Raw genomic sequence first — 19,582 nt, forward strand, 5'->3', positions numbered from 1 at the left:
TGCCGGAGCAACCGTGGACCGCGCTTGAGACCTCAGGGCTGCCTGGTTGCCGAGGCGACCGTTGAGCCGTGGCCGCGGAGGCTGAAGCAATGGAGGGTCCTGGAGGCAGTTGAAACACCGCGTTGGAGCGACTGTCGCGACAATGTCACACGAAGGCTCGGTGAGCTTCAGTTCGACTTGGGGGAGTGCAAAAGAACTGGGGTTGGCGGGTGTATGGAGCGATGGTCTAGCTCTGGGTTCAAGAAGGGCATGAAGTACCACTGTTCCCGCGGTAAAAGAGTCAATGGCTGGACCAGGCAAAGAGCAAGTGAATTTGGAAACAGCTGACCTGCTAGTGCAAGTAGTAATTCATTTATGCCAAGGAACCTGTTTTGGTGGGTAAAACAGAATCAGGCACTTGAGAGGGCTTGATGGTTGAATCTCTATCTTGACACTTTCAGGACCATGAAATTGATTAAATAATTCAGAGGCTGACCTTAAAAGTTAATTTATTGTATTATCATTATTATTATTTTTTGAGACAGATGTGATTATGTAGACTAGGCTGGCCTTCAACTCAGAGATCTGCCTGCTTCTGCCTCCAGAGTGCTGTGATTAAAAGCATGTGCTATTATAGCTGGCCTTTTATTTTGAGACAAGGTCTCACTGTGTAGCCCTGGATGGCCTAAACCTCACTATGTAGATCAAGTTACCCTTGAACTCATAGCCTCTTCCCATACCCACACCCTCCCATCCCACTGACAAAAGCCAAATTGTTGAAGTTAAGAAAAAATTATCTTATGTGTATGGGTGTTTGGTGTGTGTATGTAGTATGTTCGTGCCTGATGCCTGCAGAGACCAGGAAAGGGAACTGGGGCTACCGTTTTGAGCCATCATATGGATGCTAGGAACTAAATCCAGGTTCTCTGGAAGAGCAGCCAGTTCTCTTAACTGCTGAACCATCTCTCCCATTCCCAAAGTCAAGGCATTTAAAAAATAAAACAGGAAGAACCTTGGGGAAATGAAAGAGTAAAAAAAAAAAATCACTGTCCTCTTTTGTCAGGTGCACTTCCCATCTCTGTGAGATGCAAGGCTGGGAGGAGACACCTAAAGAATTGGTTCTTTGTTTGGGCTTTAAAGATTTAGGCTGAACACAAGGAAGCCTGGCTTTAATCCCAGCACTAGGCAGATGGTCTCTGGGACTCTAGGGCTAGGGAGTGGGAGAGTAGAGAATAGGAGACTCCAGATTGCCTGGGAGGATGGATATTAGGAAATGGAAACCGTGACGCAGTAGGGTTGGAGGTAGGCAGATGTGGGTTTATATTTGGAGGTGAGTTTTGGAAGGAACCTTCTTCCTTCATTGTCTTCCTGTAGTCCAGCCCAGCCTTGAACACATGGCAGACTTCAGGCTCCAGAAGTCTGGGTTTACTGGTATAAGCCACCACAACTGGCTCTGGCCAATTTTACAAATTGTTATTACTCATCTACATCAAATATTATGTCCCTAGTTTACCTTTGGGCTTGCCTTAGTTACTTGCCTATTGCTGTCAAAAAAAAATTACCATGACCAAAGCAATGTATAAAAGAGCTTTATTTGGGACTTAGTTCTGGAGGGTCAGAATCCACAGCCATCATAGTGGGGAACATGGTGGCAGGCAGACAGACATGGTTCTGGAGGAGCAGCGAGAGCTCACATCTTGAGACAACTACAAGGCAAATAGAGCTAACTGCAAATGAAGGGCTTTTGAAACCTCAAAACTGGCCCCTCCTTATTCACTTCCAACAAGGCCACACCTCCTAATCCTCCCCAAACAGTTGCATCAACCAGGGATCAAGCTTATGGGGAATGTTCTTATGCAATCCATCACAGGGTTCTTTAATGAGTTTTTTAAATGTTTTTGTTACATTTATTTGTGTGTGTGAGAGAGGGATGTGTGCCGTGGCGCATGGATGGAGGCTGGAGGATGACCTGTGGAGTTGCTTCTCTGTTTGTGGTCCTGAGAACCAGAGTTTGCTCATTACATGTGGCAACAAACACCTTTACCTGAATGAGTCATCTCACCAAGCCTCATTTTCTTTATTTCTCTTTGTTTTCAAAAGTTTTAAAAATGTATCTGGGCATGTGTTTCTTTTCCATATTTTTGCAAATATCTTTATTTGGGAAGCAAGAGTCAGGTTTTGAAATTAGACAAATCTGTGTATGAATTCTAACTACACTATTTCCCAGGTGTGATCTTAGGCAAAATACATAAGTGGGATTAAAAATAATGGTTAAAGATGGCCTTGTAGTGTACGCCTGTAATCCTAGCAACTCTATTTGGGAGGCAAAAGGACCATAAGTCAGAGGGGATGGGATAACTTTAAGGAAACAGTGTCTTCCAAGCTCAACAAAACTGATAAACATATAAACTCAAGAAGATTGTGGTAGCATGAGCAGGGCCTGCACAAGTGTGAGCCAGAGGGGCCCCAAGTGCTGGAAGGGGTAAGTGAGCACAAGCTCCCATCCCCATCCAAGCAGCTCTTTACAACCAGAAATCACTTACAAAACAAAAATCAGTGTTACCCAATGGAGTCTCACGTCCCGTGCCCCAGAAGTAGATATCCAACAGAAACGATCTCAGTGGTGCTTTTGTAGGTTGTTTCATTTGAACTTTTTTTAAAAAATCTTTCTGGTCTTTTGTTTGTATATTACGGGTTCTGATTTTGTGTTTCTATGGTTTTTGTTTTGGTGTGCTTGTGCTTTTTCACTGTTTTATATTAGATTTGTTTGCCTTTTTAATTTGCCTGTGTTCTAAAGAGAAAAAGAGGAAGAAGGCCTAGAGTTGGTGAGAGTGGCCGTGGGGAGGAACTGGAAGATGGGAGAAGGGAAACTGTGATCAGAATGTATTGTATCAATTTTCAATTACAAAGAAAAAGAGGACCACAAATTAATTTCAAGGCCTGCTTGTACTACAGAGTGAGTTCAAGACCTGCCTTGGCGTCTTAGTGAGATCTCAAAATAAAAAGTAAAAAGAGAGCGGGGGGGGGGGGGGGGGGGGGGGGGAGTAGCAGCACAGGTGTTTGATCCCAGCACTGGGAGGCAGAAGCAGGTGGATCTGAGTTTGAGGCCAGTCTTTCTCTACAAGGAGACTTCCAGGACTATTTAAAGAGACTGTTTCAAACAAACCAGAGGCAAGAGCATTGCTGCAACTCTGAGGTGTGCCTAGCCTACATAGCAAGTTCCAGGGCCAGCTAGGGCTACATAACAATACTTGTTGAAAGCAAAACAAAGCAGAGGAGACTAGGTACTAGTGACCTCATTGACTCACAGATTCAAGTTCTTTGAACTCTCAAGAACGTGGATACTGTGGTAAAGCAAATAGCTAGAGCTGTAAATTGAGCATGATTAGGTCTGGGGTTCAGTCTGCATCCCAAAAGGTGAGAGTTAACTCCTGTCAAGTATCAGTTTCCTTGCTTCCTGGGCTGCTACGTTATTAAACCGAGTTGCATACCTTCAGTGTCCCTCCACAGCCTCGCAGACTCTAGTGCCTTGTCCTAGTCCCTTTTCTTACTTAGTAAACATCTCGAGAAAGCGTCTTTCTAGCACTTAGTCCATCAGTTCCATCCCTTCGGTTTCCTGTTCCGTTTCCCCACAGAGGCAGGCGCGAGACCGTGGGGTGACCCGATCCAAGGCTGAAAAAGCCCGGCCGCCCACCCAGCCGGTGCCGCAGGTGGACATCGTGCCTGGGCGGCTCAATGAGGCAGAATGGATTGCGTTTATGTCCCTGGAGGAGGGCGAGGAAGTAGTGGGTGACATCTTGGCCGACCTTCTGACTCGAGTTATGGAGTGTGCCTTCAAAGTCTATCTGACCCAGCAGGTGGGCCTAGATTTGGGTCTTCCAGACCCGTTTTTTTTTTTTTTTTTAAATCACTCCCGCCCCTCCTGAGGAAGCTGAGACACTCCCTCACTTCCACAGTGCGTCCCATTCACCATTAGTCAGGCCAGAGAAGCCATGCTGCAGATCACTGAGTGGCGCTTCCTGGCCCGGGATGAGGGAGAATCTGCAGTGGCCGAGGACCCCACGTGGGGCGAGGACGAGGAACCGCTGGCATGCATCACGGATGCTTGGGCCCAAGGTTCCGTGCCTGTACTGCACGCACCGGCACCCGTTGGTGTAGAGGAGCACTTCCAAGACGAAGTAAGCCCAAGCCCCGGCCTCCTTCCGACAGAAGTCTCCTCCGGAGCCGCTCAGGACCACGAAGTGAGGTCCTTCCCCACTCTTCCTACATCTCATTACCCTTATGTGTTTCCCCAGGAACCTGGGAACCCGGACCAGTTCCTTTTAGGTTCACCGTGGTTGGACAGAGACTCCCGGGAGCCAACAGCATCTTCAGGGCCTTCTGCCGAGCCAAGACCCACGCCCACCTTGGAGGTGTTTCAGGAAATTGAGCCCGGGGATATCTTGGAAGACCCCAATGACCAGGAGCAGAGCCACATCCTAGCCACGTCTTCAAACGCGTCTTTACGGCCTAGCCACATCTTGGCCGTGCCTTCGAAGGAGTCCTTACGACCTTCGATGGAGGAGGTGCGAGTCCAAAGTCCCCATCCTTCCCTGGATCTGCCCCAAGCAGTCAACCTCCAGGCCTCTGAGGAGAAGGATTCGTCCCTCAGCTTCCACCTGTCCCTCGAAGATCTTTACCGCTGCGTGTCTCAGCCAGACGCGGCAGGGGACCGGCTGAAACCCGAGAGCAAGGGCACGACACGCACCTCCTCGGAAGGGTCTATGCCTCTCCTCACCCTAGAAAAGCCCTCCGGGTCGCCACAGCCTGAAAGCTCGGATACGCGGCATAGCCGCAAGACGCCCATAGTGCGCCTGGATCCCGCACGGTTGCCCCGCCACTGGGTGCGCCCTGTGGCCGAGGTCCTAATCCCCGACACCGAAGCTCGCCCTTTGGAAATATATCGCGGGCGCCTGCGGGGTGAAAAGAGCCAAGCTGGGGTCCGAACCTCAGCAAGCGGGTCCCAAGCCCTCGCCTCGCGCGCGCACCCCAAACTCCCATTCTCTACCTCAAAGTTTCCTCTCCAGTATTCTGCTCCATTCCGTGTTTTGGGCCCGGATCCCACTTTAAATTTGGCCCAATCCTCACCAACCTTCGGGTCAAAGTTGCCATTCCTCAGCCCCGGGTTCCGGTTCCTCGCTAGAAAGTCAAACCCTCCCGAAGTCTCCCGCAGTCCCAGTCCCAAACTATGGCCTCGAGCTAAGTGGCCGAGTGGCTGGGAGCGGGAGGCAGAGCAGTTGGGCGAGCTGTGGGCGGGTCGGACTCGCGTCCCTCCACAGGGCCAGGAACCTGTTGAAGAGGACACCGCGGAGGAATCTGGATGGCCCCTCGCGGCGCCCCAGGTCCTCGAGGCCACGTCCCAGGTTCTGTGGAAGCCCATGGTTCTTTCAGAAAGCATGAAGCTGGTCCCTGGTGTGAGTATGTGGAACCGGGGCACCCAGGAGCTGCTCAGCCCTGCTGCCATCCAGGAGGAGGCTGAAGGAGGCACCTCCCGTGCGACTGAGCAGCAACCCATCCAGACAGGTGTGTCCAAGCCGCAGGTGATTATGACACAGCTAGTAAAGAAGGAAACCCCCAAAGCCTGGCTGCTCCCAACCAAACCTGTACCCCACTCTGGGTCCTGAGCCTCCACATTGGGAATTGAACCTTGCCCAAAATAAAAATGCGTTGGCCGCAGGAACTGACCGGCGAGATGGTGCCATTTCTTCCAAGGCTGTGTAGTCTCTTACTGGACTCCGGGGGGCACAGTTGTCATTATTAGCCGGCCTTAAGGATCAGGGCTGTTCCCTAGCGGAATCATTCTAGACACATCCCTGTCTCCTCAAACACACCTTAAAGGAGAAGATTTGAGGACCGTAAGGGTGGGGGTGGGGTGGGGTGGGGTGGGGGGAATCTGGCTCCTAGGGAGAACTTTGCCTTTTCAGTAGGGGAAGACGGACATAACTGATTATAAACCTAGAGTGATTCTGTACATGAGTGAATTCATCCTGCTTTTCTGACTCCTGGAGCTTAGTCAGTTCATCCTGGATTGAAAAATCCATTCTTTTCTATTTGTTTTTGTTCCTGTGCTCTGGGAATTGAACCTAGAACTTTGCATATGCCAGGAAAACATTGTATCATATAGATTTACAGGTAAAGCACTCATACATATCCAATAAATCTTTTTTAAAAAATATTTTATTTATTTATTATGTAGACAATATTTTGTGTGTTTGCCTGCAGGCCAGAAGAGGGCATCAGATCTCATTTCAGATGGTTGTGAGCCATCATGTGGTTGCTAGGAATTGAACTCAGGACCTTTGGAAGAGCAGGCGATGCTCTTAACCACTGAGCCATCTCTCCAGCCCCTCCAATAAATCTTAAATAATTACAACATACACATAAATCTGCTCATGTGAAATGTCCTAATACCCTATGGTGGCACAACATGCAACAGCAGAAGACTAGAAACAGGGCCTGGAAGATGGCTCAGTCAGTAAAACACTGCTGTGCACAGCAAAGCCACACACTCAGGCCCTCAGTACTGGTCCCAGCCTATAGTCCCTGCACTGGGGGAGTAGATGGGAGGATCCCTAAGGCTTGCTGGTCAGCCAGTCCAGCCAGAATTGATGAGCTCCGGTTCAGTGAGAGACCTTGTCTTCAAAAAAAAAAAAAGGTAGAGAATGATTGAGGGTGACACCTAGGTGATCTCTGACCTCCAGATGCACCTACACACATGCACACACACAAACATACACACGGCTAGACACAAAGTAATTAGAGGAATCCAGTTAGTAACTTATGTATAGGCACAAATGAGGACCTCTCTCTGTTTTTCAGGACAGGGTCTCTTGTAGCCTAGTCCCTCAACCTCTCAAGTGCTGGGATTACAGACGTGGGCTTGTATAACTAGGAAATAAGGATTAAAGGGAGGATTCTTGGTGCATACTTTTTGAGAGTTGGTGGGACACGGTCTCTTTTTTTGTTTTTTCAAGACAGGGTCTCTCTGTGTATCCCTGGCTGTCCTGAAACTCACTCTATAGATCAGGCTGCCCCAAATTCAGAGATTCTGTCTCCTGAGGTTTTTGTTGTTGTTGTTTTGTTTTTGATTGAGACAGGGCCTTACTGTGTAATCCTGGCTGGCCTGAAACTTGCTAAAACAACATACTGGCCTTGAACTCATAATCACCTGCCCTTGCCTTCAGAGTGCAGGGATTAAAGGTATGTGCCGCTGTGCCTGACTCAGTGAATACTTCAAAGTATTAGTTTGATTATTGTATTTTATTTAGCAGTGTGTGTATGGTATGTGTATAATTGTGTGTGTGCGTGCATGCATGTGTATGTTTGTGGTGTGTGTGTGTGTGTGTGTGTGTGTATGTGTATGTGTGCTCAATTCCCTCCGTCTACTTTCCTGAGGGTTCCAGGAATCAAACTCACCTTGTCAGATGCCTGTGGCAAGTTCCTTTATCTGCTGAGCCATTTCACTGGCTCTAGGTTAGGTTTTTTGTTGTTGTTGTTTTGGTTTTTTTGTTTGTTTGTTTTTTTGGTTTTTCGAGACAGGGTTTCTCTGTAGCTTTGGTGCCTGTCCCGGAACTAGCTCTTGTAGACCGGGCTAGCTCTTGTAGACCGGGCTGGCCTCAAACTCCCAGAGATCCGCCTGCCTCTGCCTCCCTAGTGCTGGGATTAAAGGCGTGCGCCACCACCGCCCGGCTTTAGGTTGGGTTTTTGAATGGTAGGAATGCATTGATGTTCAGAATAATTGTAAACATTGAGAGGATGAAGTGGGAGTGGAAAGGAACACTTTCTAGATCCTGCCACTGAGACTTTCCAAGTAAGGAAATGTCAATGAGAGGTTGAGTAACCAGCCCAGGATTTCAAGCAACTAGTGAAAGTAGATTTGGAACCCATCTGTGAAATCCTAGCTCCATCCCCTTTCTAGTACTGGGTTATCGTTAGTTTTAACAAGCCAACTAATACTCAGAAGCTAGCAAAGAGATACCGAGGGAAAAAGAGTCTGAGATTTTGAGACTTCCTACAACACTTTCCATTGAAGAGATGCCCCTCAATGCTGCTGACCTCTTGGCCCTAGCCAGTTCAGCTCTGGGGGGGGGGCGGGGGGGGGGGCTGAAGAACAGCTGAAGAGGGACTAGAAAAGGCATGGACATTTTAGCTTATCTCTCCCTTTCTCAAGTCCATATACTGGCACTTTAAAGAGGCCAAAACAAAAAATTCCTAATGCAAAAAAAAAAAAAAAATGGGGCTGGAGAGATGGCTCAGCGGTTAAGAACACTGCCTGCAGTTCCAGAGGTCCTGAGTTCAATTCCCAGCAACCACATGGTGGCTCACAACCATCTGTAGGAAGATCTGGTGGCCTCTTCTGACCTGCAGAACACTGTATACATAATGAATAAATAAATCTTTAAAAAAAAAAAAATCCTAATGCGTCCCCAGGGTCCTCCGCCAGCAGAGGGCGCTCACCTCGCTGCGCCTCTCCACCGTGGTCCTAATCGACTTCCCAGGCGCAGTGCGCGTGCGCCTGTATGCACCCTGCCGCAGGTGTCCAGCTCAGTGCCTTACCGACGTCTTCTCTGCCGCGCTCGGCGTGACCGTGTCAGCCAGGGCGGGACTGCAGGGATGAGGAGACTGTACCCAGAACTCTAGAATTTCCTGGGACGAGGGCTTCGGGGATCTCTGCGGGGTCGGGCTGCGCGCGGGGCAGCCCGTGGGGCGGGGCGAGGCGGGGCAGCAAGTCCCGGGCGGCGGGCGGCGGCGGGGCCGAGTCGGGCGCGGAGCCCTGACAGCAGGTACGCGGGTGGCGACCCCACCAACTGTCTGCTGAGGTGCCCCTAAACTCGCGCGGAGCTGCCAGGGGCCCAGGGCTCGGGCCAGGTGGGATCTGAGGGTGGGTGGCATCTTGAAGGCCGGCCGCGGGCCTGGGGCCCCGGTGAGCGCTTCTCCCAGGCTTGCCCACTAGCCTCCAGCTCTGCAAGGGGCCCTTCCTTGCCCTGACCGGTACCGAGCCCAGGTGTCCTGTGGACACGTGGTTGGGAATTTGTGTTAAACAAAGACAAAAAGTAATCCCTAGAGGGTGTAAACGTGTAGAGGTCTGGAAATGCGTTTGGTGTGTGACTACTCCCTGTCCTGGGGTCCCGACTAGGATGGCAAGATGATCCTTGCGAAGTCGTCTTGTTCTTACATCCCTTTTCACCGTGGGCTGGACAACGACTAAAGGACACAGAGGCGAATCTGCTGTTTTGAAGGAGGCACATCTTTAGAACCGAACCCTTATTTGTAGTAGTGTGGAGAGCCCCAAGCGCCTCTTGGCCGCTTAGTACCTTAGAATACTTAAGGTCCCGAGAGTCTAGAGGTGGCATTCTTAGCCTGCTGTGGTGCCAACGTCTGAATCGCACTGCATTTAAAGAGATAAGGATAACTTAAAGAAAAAAAAGAAAAGTATATGGGTGTGGGTCCCCACAGAGGCCAGAGATGTCAGACCCCTGCTGCTGGACTTAGGGCTGGTTGTAGATCCTGGTAACTGAACTCAGGTCCTCTGTAAGAGCAGTAGGTGCTCTTAAGTGCTGAGCCATCTCTTCAACCGCCATAATTTTTATTTTGTAAAGGTGTTTGCAGTCATATATGTTTGAGAGTTTATGGTTCAAGTTTTCTGAACTACAGACTCAGAACTTTTTTTTTATGCTCGTGGTATTTATCAAGGGTCTCCAACTAGGGGATATGTGGAGAATTTCCCCAAATAGACTGGCAGATACTGGTTTGCTTGCTTGCGTGTTTGTTTTGTTTTGGTTGTGCCTCTGCTTGACATCTGGTGCAGTTTGGGAAATGAAGTTCCAGAAATAGAGCCCATCGTTGTAGAGGGGCAGTGGTGCCAGGGGGTTTTCTTTAATGGGAGTGTGTGTTTAGTTTAGGGTCTGGTGAGAACACAAATCTAATCCAGTCTGCGGCTGTAATAGGTTCCCTGGTGATGGTCTGGGACCAGATTCTTAGTAGCAGATCACTGAATTGACCAACACATTTTTGCTGACTGCTATGTAGAACAGTCTGCTGCCAGGGGTCAGTCACTTTGTCCAAAGCTTGAGTCAGGAGTCAGGACTAGGAGAACTCTCAGCCTCCTCTCGTCTCAATACTGGGGTCCTAACCCAGTTACTTTTGTTGCCGTTGGCTTTCATATATGACACCCTTGTCAGTTTGGCAGATTTTCCAATTTGGTCAGAACATTTCTAACAGCTGAGAAATAACTAGATATAAAGTCTACCTCTCCCTTTTATCCCCCCCCCTCTTTTGAATATGGTCCTGTGGTACAGGCTGGCCTCAAACTCCCTGTGTAGCCAAGGCTGACCTTGAGCAACTGCTTCAACCTGCTCTTCCCAGTTGCTAGGATTCCAGACATAAAACGTCTCATCGTATTCATGGGATAACACACTAAAGATGTTGTTGAGGTTGATGAAGTGAACCCCTCCCACATCCGTCCTTCTTGTCCAAGCTCTCTCTTAGAATGAAAGCAAAGAAAAGCAACTTATTTTTAGAAAGTTGACTCTTACCAGGTGTGGTAGTACTCAACTTTTTTGTTGTTGTTTTTGTTTTTCGGGACAGGGTTTATCTGTGTAGTTCTGGCTGTCCTGGTGCTCTCTTTGTAAAACTCTGCCTCCCAGATCCTGGGATTAAAGGTGTGTGACGCCATGTTTGTTATGTTCAACTTTGATCCAACACTTGGAAGGCAGAAGTAAGAGGATTTTTGTGAGTTGGAGGCCAGCCTGGCCTATGTATTGAGTCCAGGACATCTGGGGCTATATAGAGAGACCCTGTGTCAAAAAAAAAAAAGTTAACTTTTGCCAAATGTGGTGGCATATACCTCGAATCCTACACTGGGGCTGCAGAAGAGGCAGATTTCTGGGAGTTTGAGGCCAGCTTATTCTACATATTGAGCTCCAGGGTAGCCCCAGGTACTTAAAAATAAAATAGAAAGTTAGCTCTTAAGTCATGCATATGATACATGTTTGTAATTCCAGACCCCGGGAGAACAATACAGGAAGATTGCTTTGAGTCTGGACAGTATGGGCTATATAGTGAGTTCCAAGCCAGCCTCAGCTACAGAGTGAGGCCCTGCCTAAATCCTAATGGAAAGGGAATCTATTCTTACAGCATCTGATGACAGATATTCCAGCTTTTTTCTTCAAACTGAATTGGTGAATCTTTCACCACATTTAAGAAAACTCGTTCTTAAGTTTGTCTTTGCTGTGTACATAATGGACTTTAGCTGGACTTTGAAGGATGGGTGTGGTGTGCAAGACTGCAGAAAGTCCTGGAAGCAGCTATAGTAGTGTAGAGACGAGACTGTACACACCAGAGCCAGGATTGTTAGATGACAGCTGGAAGGAGATGGCATGGAAGGAAGGCAGATGAGTGTAAGCAAAGCAGTGTTTGAGAATGTATTTATCTCTCTGTGGCGCAAAGAGTGGTGGGAAGTGGGGGAGGAGAGAGGCAGAGGTTTTGCATAGTAATTAGTGATGCCTTGCTTTTATGTTTAACTGTAGATTACAAAACTTTATGGGCATGATCTCATTTGATGTAATTTGATGGCAGAGCAGCAGATGAAGCACCAAAAAGGAGAAATGGTTTGCTTTAATCTTCAAAGCTATCAAGCGGCAGAGCAGAGTGCAGACAGTGGTAATGGAGGAGAAAGGGAGGGTGCAGGCACTCAGTTAAGCCTGGCTGGATATGAGGGCACAGAGACGACACAGAAATGGAAGAGTCAACGAGGCTGGGAGAATCCCATCAACTGCTGTCCCTTTGGGGCAGCTCCGCTGGCGGTAGTGGCTACTAGGAGGTGGAGGCTAGGACTGTAGTTGATGTGACCTGCTTTGGAAGTTAGCTAGTTATGGAGGGGACTTCAGACATCTGTTGCATATCAAAGGAGATGGAAACTGGGATCTCAGTGTCCCCTGTCACCCATGGCTACAGTTTGTTCTGGAAGCTGGTGGTCTGACTGTCAGTCCTATGATGTTTGCTACCCAGAGTGTATGTCCATGGACTAGGACAAGGTAAGAGAGCCTGATGCGAATCTGTCTTAGGGTCCTTCCCATTTTGGAGATTCTGGCTTTGGCTTATTAATGTTTTCTTTTTGACGTTTGGGGGTACTAGTTGAGGTTGGCTGACAGGTCAAGTTCATGTGCTTCCTGATCTTTCCCTGCCCCTTCTTATTTCAGGGGCCTCATTTCAGGGGTCTGCATTTTACATACAGAATGTCTATAGTCTAGTTCCTTTAATTTAAGATTGTGTGCTAGTACCAACTTCCATAGGACCCAGGCTTAGGCTCCTATCAGAAAGAACTTCATGTATTGCTGTGTGTGTATGTATGTATGAACATGTGTACTTCCGCACTGTGGTGTCTGTGTGTGGTGTGATATATGGGTAGGGTGTACGCCCCTGTGGCATCCTCTAACACTCTGACCTGCTCTCTGTCTTGCTTGTTTGAAATGGAGTCTCGCTGTGAGGCCTTGGCTAGTCTGAATCTCAATATATAGGCCAGGCTGGCCTCAAACTCATAGAGATATGCTTTTCTCAGCCTCCAAATGCTGTGATGCCATATTCCTTTAGAAGCAGCCAGCAAACCCCAGCAATATTCCTTCTCCTCTCACAGTGCTGGAGCTTGTTGGTGGGTGCTAGCGTCTGAACTTGGGCTTTGTGATTGCACCGAAAGCCCCTTTAACCACCGAGGTAACTCTCCAGGCCTACTCGTGTGGACTGTAAGGATGGGCATTCTTCTCTGAAATCTGGCCATGCTCGTATGCCTAGAGCCTGGCTAGGACAGTAACTTTTGAATATTGTGTTTCTTGGGCAAAGCAGTGTGCGCAGAGATAATAGGCAATATTTTCAGTAAAGGATAGCATTGTAACAACACTTTGTCCAAGTGTCTGTCTCTATAAGGGTAGAGAGGAAACAGCAGACTACACAGGGAGAAGTGGAGAATTTCAGAAAAGAGGTGACTGCGGAGTGCAGACCTGGGGGTGCAGATGTGTAGGGCATAGGAGAAAGTAGATCCAAGTGGCCAGATCAAAGGGGAGGTTATTGCTGTTCACAGCAAAGTTAAAAAAAAACATTTGTGTGTGTGTGTGTGTGTGTGTGTGTGTGTGTGTCCCCGCACGCATATGCACTTGTAGGCATTGGTTCGTTCTGTTGTGGGTCCTGGGAATCACACTTGGGTCATCAGATTTGGTAGCAGGTTTACCTGCTGAGCCATCGCACTGGCCCTGTTGGGAGGTTTTAGACGAGGGGTGGCATGGGTGGATTTGGGGAGGCTGACGATGGAGAGACTGAAGGAGGAGAATATGGGTTTAGGCTGTTGGGAAACTCATAAGATGGACGTAAAGGGGAAACCCTTGCGATAACAAACATTTTATGGCTGAGCTGAAATTAGGCCAAGGAGGATGGAAAGGAGTGGATGAATTTGAGAAGCTACAGTAGCAGCAGAATTAACCTGACTGACTAATTGCTTCTGAGAAGAGGGGGCTGTTGAAGGTGACTCACCTGTCTCACTTGGGTATACTGTGGTACCAGTATCAAAGAGGAAAGATGGAAGAGGAGTCTCTGGGGGAAGATGCAGATTTGTTTGGGGCATACTGAACTTGAGTGGTCTGTGCTGCCTGGCCATCAGGTCCAGGTGTGGGCTCTGTGTTTCAGAAGAGTGTGGTTGGTGAAGTGGGGTGGGGATGAGTGAGCTCTTCCAGCCACACTTAGAGAAGGGGGGGCATTAACAAAGGAGACAGGGATTGGTGTGTCTGTGAGGAAGGAGAACATTTCCAGGGAGGGGGTCCCCATGTTCAGTTGCTTCAGGGTAGACACCCAGGGTGAGTTTGACTGGGTGGTGCGCCTGGAGGTTGGGGAGTCAAGAAGCTCTGGACACCAGGGCTCTTTCATTTGTGACTATGAACAGCTTCCGTGGAGCAGAATGGGGGTGCAGGCCGTGATGGAACTGAGGGATGCAAACAGAAGAAAGAAGAGATGCGGTGGCAGCCGGCAGAGGACACAGCGAGGTCTAGAAATAGTTTTTCCTAGTATTGGAGAGGCCAGGGCAAGTTTGTGTGGTGATGTCTAAGAAGCAGTAGAGGGTGCATCTGAAGTGGAAGTCCTCAGGAGAGGAGGTGAAAGGGCGGAGAGCAATGGGAGGAGGAATGAATCTGGGGAGAAAGAGGCAGTCATGGATGCAAAGGAACGCTTACCTAATAGGCTGTTTCCTTCTCAGCAAGGCTGTTTGCTGAGGTCTAGGGTGCTCAGGGTGAGCTCCATCAGGAATAGCTGCTTGGATAGGGTAAAAGAAGCCCAAAGCAGCTGATCAGAGTGGAGAGCAAGCGCCTCGAGATAAGCCCAGGAGTGTGGCCGAGCCACTCAGAGCTGGAGTCCTGTGCTTACAGACCTACCCATCTTCATTGTAGTGATAGTGGCTGACACTGTTGAGTGCTTTACCCCACACTCAGTTTTAAGTGCTCTTCAGCATGGGAGTATGCAGTCCATGCAAAGTTGGATTGCCAAGCCCTCCTGTGGTTTTCACAACAGCCCTATCAGTATATTACTGGTTTACAGAGAGGGGACTTGAACATGCAGGGCTTTCTTAGGCTTAGTGTTCATGTTTCGGGAGGATCTCTGCAGAAATGGGAGTCCTCCCGAGGCAATAGAGAAGGGAGCGATTTAGTGGGCAGGGAGGTGGGGTCTGCTGCTGCCATAGGGGAATTCTCAAATTGTAGAGTAATTGCCCAGCATCTTGACTAGAAAGACAAGAACCTGATGGCCTCTTGTCCTTGTGAGATCCCAAAGGGTGAGACTATCACCTGAAGCAGCGAATAAGAAGAGAGACCTTGTTTGCATTCTCCAGAAAACGAGAATGCATTCTGTCAGCCAGTGTTGGGATGTTGCAGACCTATATCTTTATGTTACAGTCTGATTCTTAGCTCACCTTTGAGTTTCTGGTCAGTGAGATGGGTAGGATCTGCAGGCAGGACTGACCCCTGGTGAGTGGAGGAGAATGGTCCATGGGATAGAGGAGAAACAAACTCACCTTTTTTTTTCTGCAGCCACTGGAGCATCTCTGTGTCCTTCCTTTTGGGGTTGCTATGGATACGCCTTTGCATGGTGGTTTAAGGAGATTGATCTCCATTGTGATCAGGTGATAGCGTGGGTTTTGAAAAAGAAAAGATGGTACGGTCTGCTTCTGAGGAGTGGCTGGCGAGCTGCCCGAGCGAGCCAGCGGTAGAGGCACAGCCGAGGTGGCTGTGCCTTTGTTGGCTGCCTTGGCTTTTGCTGAAGTTGTGGAATGGTGCATCTACCTCAGTAGAGCGCAGTCTCGGTGCTCCCTGCCTGCTGGGTCCTAATGCCTGGATCCCGCTGCTTGATTCAGGGGAAAGAACTAACTGAGACTTGGAAACTAGACAGGTAGGACTCTTACTGTCAGTGTGAGGTTTGCTACTGTTGAGCATGAGGCCCGAGTGCCTCCGGCACTCCTGCAGAAGTTCCTCTCTCAGGATAAGTAAGGGGTTCTTGGAGGTGGACCTGGAAATTTCTGGGTAGTTGCTGGAATGAAGGAAGCTTTGAGGGTGGGGTAAGCTCCATTCACATCGGGAGTAGGATGCAGACATTTCTGGGGATAATTAGCTGGAGCGCTGAAGAAAGTCCATTCAGGATCCACTCCCATCTCTGTAAGATTGGCAAGGCAGATCTTGGATTCTGTTTTGTGGGATTGGGTTCGGCCTCCAGCATCTTCTCTAGGCAAGCAGACCTTTCCCCTGTTAGACTCTGGGAGATGTGTGCGCATAGTCACCTCTTCTTCACTGGTGCTCGGAGAATTTGACTCTGTTGTCAGACCTCCCACATAGTAAGCCCAGGATCGAAGTTTGGCAGCACGAGACTAAAAGAGAATTAGAATATTAAGGGATCCTGAGGTATTGGTGTTAAAAAAAAAATGGTAGAAAAAGACTGAAGGATAAAAAAAAAAAGAATGAAGAGACTTTCCTCCCTGCTGCCCCATTCCACACCCCACACACAGGTCTGCTTGTTTCCTGCTGTTTTCTAAAATTCTCCAGGACTTAATTTCCATAGGGTGAGGACTCCTCCCACTTTCCTAAATATTGTTGAGGAGGAAAATGGATTAGAAATCTGAACACTGTTGCTCTCTACTGAAGGAATGTGAAGACTCCTATGGGGCAGTGTCAGGGACCTAGTGATGCTGTGGAAAGCACGCGTCTGTGTCACTCAGGGACGGAGGAAACACAGTCTTGTGTGTGTGTGTAAACCAGAGGCTGACATCAGAATGTATCCCTGATCAGAATGTCCTCCATCTTCAGCGAGGCTGGAGCCCAGCATCTCCAGATCTGCCTGTCTCTACCCCAACACTGCGCTCTAGATGCGCATGGCCATGCCCAGCTTTTAGCAGGTCCCGGGGATCTGAGCTCAACTTCTCATGCTTCATACCAAGCACTTTAACTGCTGAGCCATCTCCCTAGCCCCTCTTTGTTTCTGTTGGCAACATCAGAAGCTTTGCTTCACAGTATTGGGCATGGACCTGCCGTCACAGGCCAGGCAAGTGATCTAGTAAACCTGCATCTCAGCTATGTTTGAAATATTTTATTTTGGAATAACTAGTACACATACATAAAGTATAAGGAATAACAGTGAAAAACTGGCCTGCTGGCTCCGGTTTGAGAGATTGAGGCAGGAAGATTATGAATCTGCCTGGGCAATTTTTTGAGATTCTGTCTCAAAATGAAAAGTATGCAGCCTAGGAGATGGTTCTGTTGGTAAAATGCTGTCATGCAAGAATGGCAGCCTGTTTGACCTCCAGTACCCATGTAAAAAAGCCAGACTCATGAGTGTGCACCCAGCATTGTAGTAGTGGAACGGGAGACAGGAGGATTCCTAGGGCTTGCTCCCTGGTCGGTCTAGCTAGAATCAGCAACCTCCAGTTCAGTGAGAGACCCTGGATCAAAATTAAGGTTGAAAGTAACTGAGAAAGGAACCTAATACTGACCTCTGGCCTCTGCACTCCTGTAAACATGCAGACAAGTAAAGAAGTAAAAAGAAAAAGGGCTGTGTATGTACAGTGCTTGCCTGACACGTGAGAGTGGCGGTTAAGTTTGCAGCAAAACACATACACACAGACTCACGCAAAAAATGATAGAGATCACACGTATTCTTCCTTAGTTCATTCCCCAGCCCTGTGTTTAAGGACTGTAAAGCTGTGCATGATGTCCCAGGTTGGACACAGGCATTGTCCCTGTGACAACTGAATGGTTCCATCTCAGATCCCTCATGCTGTCTTTTAAGGATTTCTGTCACTCGTTCCACTCCCTTTAGTCCTTGACTACCGGCAAGCACCTATCTCACAGGTTCACGTTGGAAGCAGGTGAAGAAAGACATTTTAGTGTGCCCCAGAATTGGCCCCAGAAAAGGCCCTGAGAACTGCCCAGTTTCCCTTTCCCAATTCTGCTTTGATCCCCCTCTTTTTTCTGTTTTTTAAAAAATGCTTTTGTGACTGGGTGGTGGTGCACAACTTTAATCCCAGCACTCAGGAAGCAGAGGCAGGCAGATCTCTGTGAGTTCGAGGCCAGCCTGTACTACAAAGCAAGTTACAGGACAGCCAGGACTATTACACAAAGAGTGTCTGCATTTGTATGTTCCAGTGTAGGCGTACCCCACAGTGTGCTTGTGCAGGTTGGAGGACAACCTCTGTCGCTGGTGCTGGCCTTATGCCTTGTTCAAGACAGAGTCTCTTGAGGATTCCTACCTCCCCAGTCTCCATGGGGTGGGACTATGGACGCATGCTCATGAACCATCTCGCTAGCTTCAACCCTCATTTTTATTATTCACACCTCAAGGCTTCTCAGTTGATTTATTCATTTGCTAATTTTATTTTTTGTGTGTTATTTTATGAATATTTACCGTGTGTGTGTGTGTGTGTGTGTGTGTGTGTGTGTATGTAAGTACATGTGGGGTGACCTGTGGAGGCCAGACGAGAGAGTCAGATCTGGAACTGGAGTTACAGGTGGTTGTGAGCCTTACGGGGTGGGTGCTGGGAACCAGCCCAGGTCCTCTGCAGTAGCATCTGAGGCACTCTCAGCCACTGAGCCACCTCTCTAGCCCCTCACTTGCCGATTCTTACATTCATTCATGTCTTCATTTATTTCAGCTTTAGAGTCTCAGTTGTGAGCAGGTCGTGTTGATGAGTGGATGCAGTAACCACAAAGACATCTGCATCTGAGCACAGTTTGTGTCAGGCATAATAACAGATTCTTTGCTTAAATCGCAACACCTTCAGGGGTCGGCTTTCCTCTGTGTGCTCCAAGTGCTAGTATGTCTTGCTCCCCACACCTGCCTTGTTTTCCTTATTCTTTATAACACCCATAAGGTAAAGAATGCCTTTTTGCTATGGATTGGGTTACTGTGGCTCAGTCAGTTAACCACCTTGCCCAGAGGTAACGTAGAACAGAGCTGTGTCCTGGGCTGTGTGTGGGGCTCATGCCAGTCTGCTGTCTTCCCTGTTCCATCTATCTGCCTGCCTGTCTCTCGGGTCCTCCTTTCTCACCCCAGGCTCAGCACTGCAGCGTGCTCCCTGCTGTAACCCTGCCTTTGTAGCTTGCTCATGTGTCCACTCTGACCTGCATGTTCCATCTTCCTAAAGCAGTTTCACTCTGCCACTCCGCAGCTCAGGAAGGAGACCGGCTTCCCGTTGTCCCTGCCTATCTAGTGTGTCTCAGTGTGCTTATTTACTCAATTAAGTACTTGACTTTCTGCATGGAGGGCAGTTGCATCATAAAGAGACGTGGGCTACCCCGTGGAACTCTTTATAGTTTGACAGAAGAACCCAAGAGGATAATTTTCTTGCTGTCCATTCTGTGTTCATAACTTACAGGGCTTCTGTATAGCCTTAAGCCAAACAAAAAAGCCCCACAATTCAAGACACAGTCATAATTTTTTTCCCAGTCCACCTTTCTCCTGTCTAATTTTGTGTATTTATTGTCTGTGCATTTGAAGGCTTATATATCTCTAGTTCCTGCCAGGCTGTACTTCTTTGGCATGCTGTAGTTTAGTGCTCCTTACCCTGTATATCTCTAGTTCCTGCCAGGCTGTACTTCTTTGGCATGCTGTAGTTTTAGTGCTCCTTACCCTGCTTTCTCTTATTTGAGTCTTGCAGTACTAATGTCAATGTGTCAAGCACTCCCACTCGTTAGAATGAACAGCTCTCAAGAAGTGGTGTGTCCGTGTGTTCCCAAGCACAGTGAGGCTGCTCTAGACCTGCGTTCTCACTGTGTTGCTCTTACTAGCCGAGAAATCACCATTCTGCTCTGCCTTCCTAGTGCTGGGATTGCAGGTTTATGTTTGTGTGCGTGAGTTTTGAAAGCAGTATGGTTTAGAGCTTGCTATTGGAAGCCCGGAGGTAAGGGTAGTAGGAAGTACCGAGTGTCCTAGAGCAGGTTGGGGCTCTCCTGTGTAAGTTGAGTAGGAGTGGATCTCTCAGCCTCGGTGTCCTTGTCTGTCATCCCTGACCTGCCCCCAGATTACTGTGATATCCATGGTGGTGAGG

At 48.5% G+C, this 19,582-nt stretch overlaps 2 protein-coding genes across 3 annotated transcripts in view; both read left to right on the forward strand.

The window, feature by feature from the left end:
- Positions 1-5,840, forward strand: CUNH2orf81 (chromosome unknown C2orf81 homolog). Of its 2 annotated transcripts, XM_041637199.1 has the most exons (4): positions 1-160; positions 3,615-3,836; positions 3,936-4,157; positions 4,275-5,840. In XM_041637199.1, the coding sequence occupies exons 1-4, from the start codon at positions 143-145 to the stop codon at positions 5,640-5,642; spliced, it is 1,830 nt and encodes a 609-aa protein (XP_041493133.1). In that variant the 5' UTR covers positions 1-142; the 3' UTR covers positions 5,643-5,840. The 2 variants fall into 2 exon arrangements, with proteins under 2 accessions (XP_041493133.1, XP_041493137.1); XM_041637203.1 differs by lacking the exon at positions 1-160 and having other exon boundaries at positions 3,755-3,836; positions 3,956-4,157.
- Positions 5,841-8,716: 2,876 nt separating this feature from the next.
- Dctn1 (dynactin subunit 1) overlaps positions 8,717-19,582 on the forward strand; it is a 33,075-nt gene continuing 22,209 nt past the window's right edge. The window contains exon 1 of the mRNA XM_041637166.1: positions 8,717-8,801. The gene's annotated coding sequence lies outside the window, so the exon portion shown is untranslated. The remainder of the gene's footprint in view (positions 8,802-19,582) is intronic.

The sequence above is a fragment of the Microtus oregoni genome, unplaced genomic scaffold (genome assembly GCF_018167655.1).
Source record: "Microtus oregoni isolate MIOR12 unplaced genomic scaffold, Mior012 000002F_ref0000024, whole genome shotgun sequence".
Classification (NCBI taxonomy): Eukaryota; Metazoa; Chordata; class Mammalia; order Rodentia; family Cricetidae; genus Microtus; species Microtus oregoni.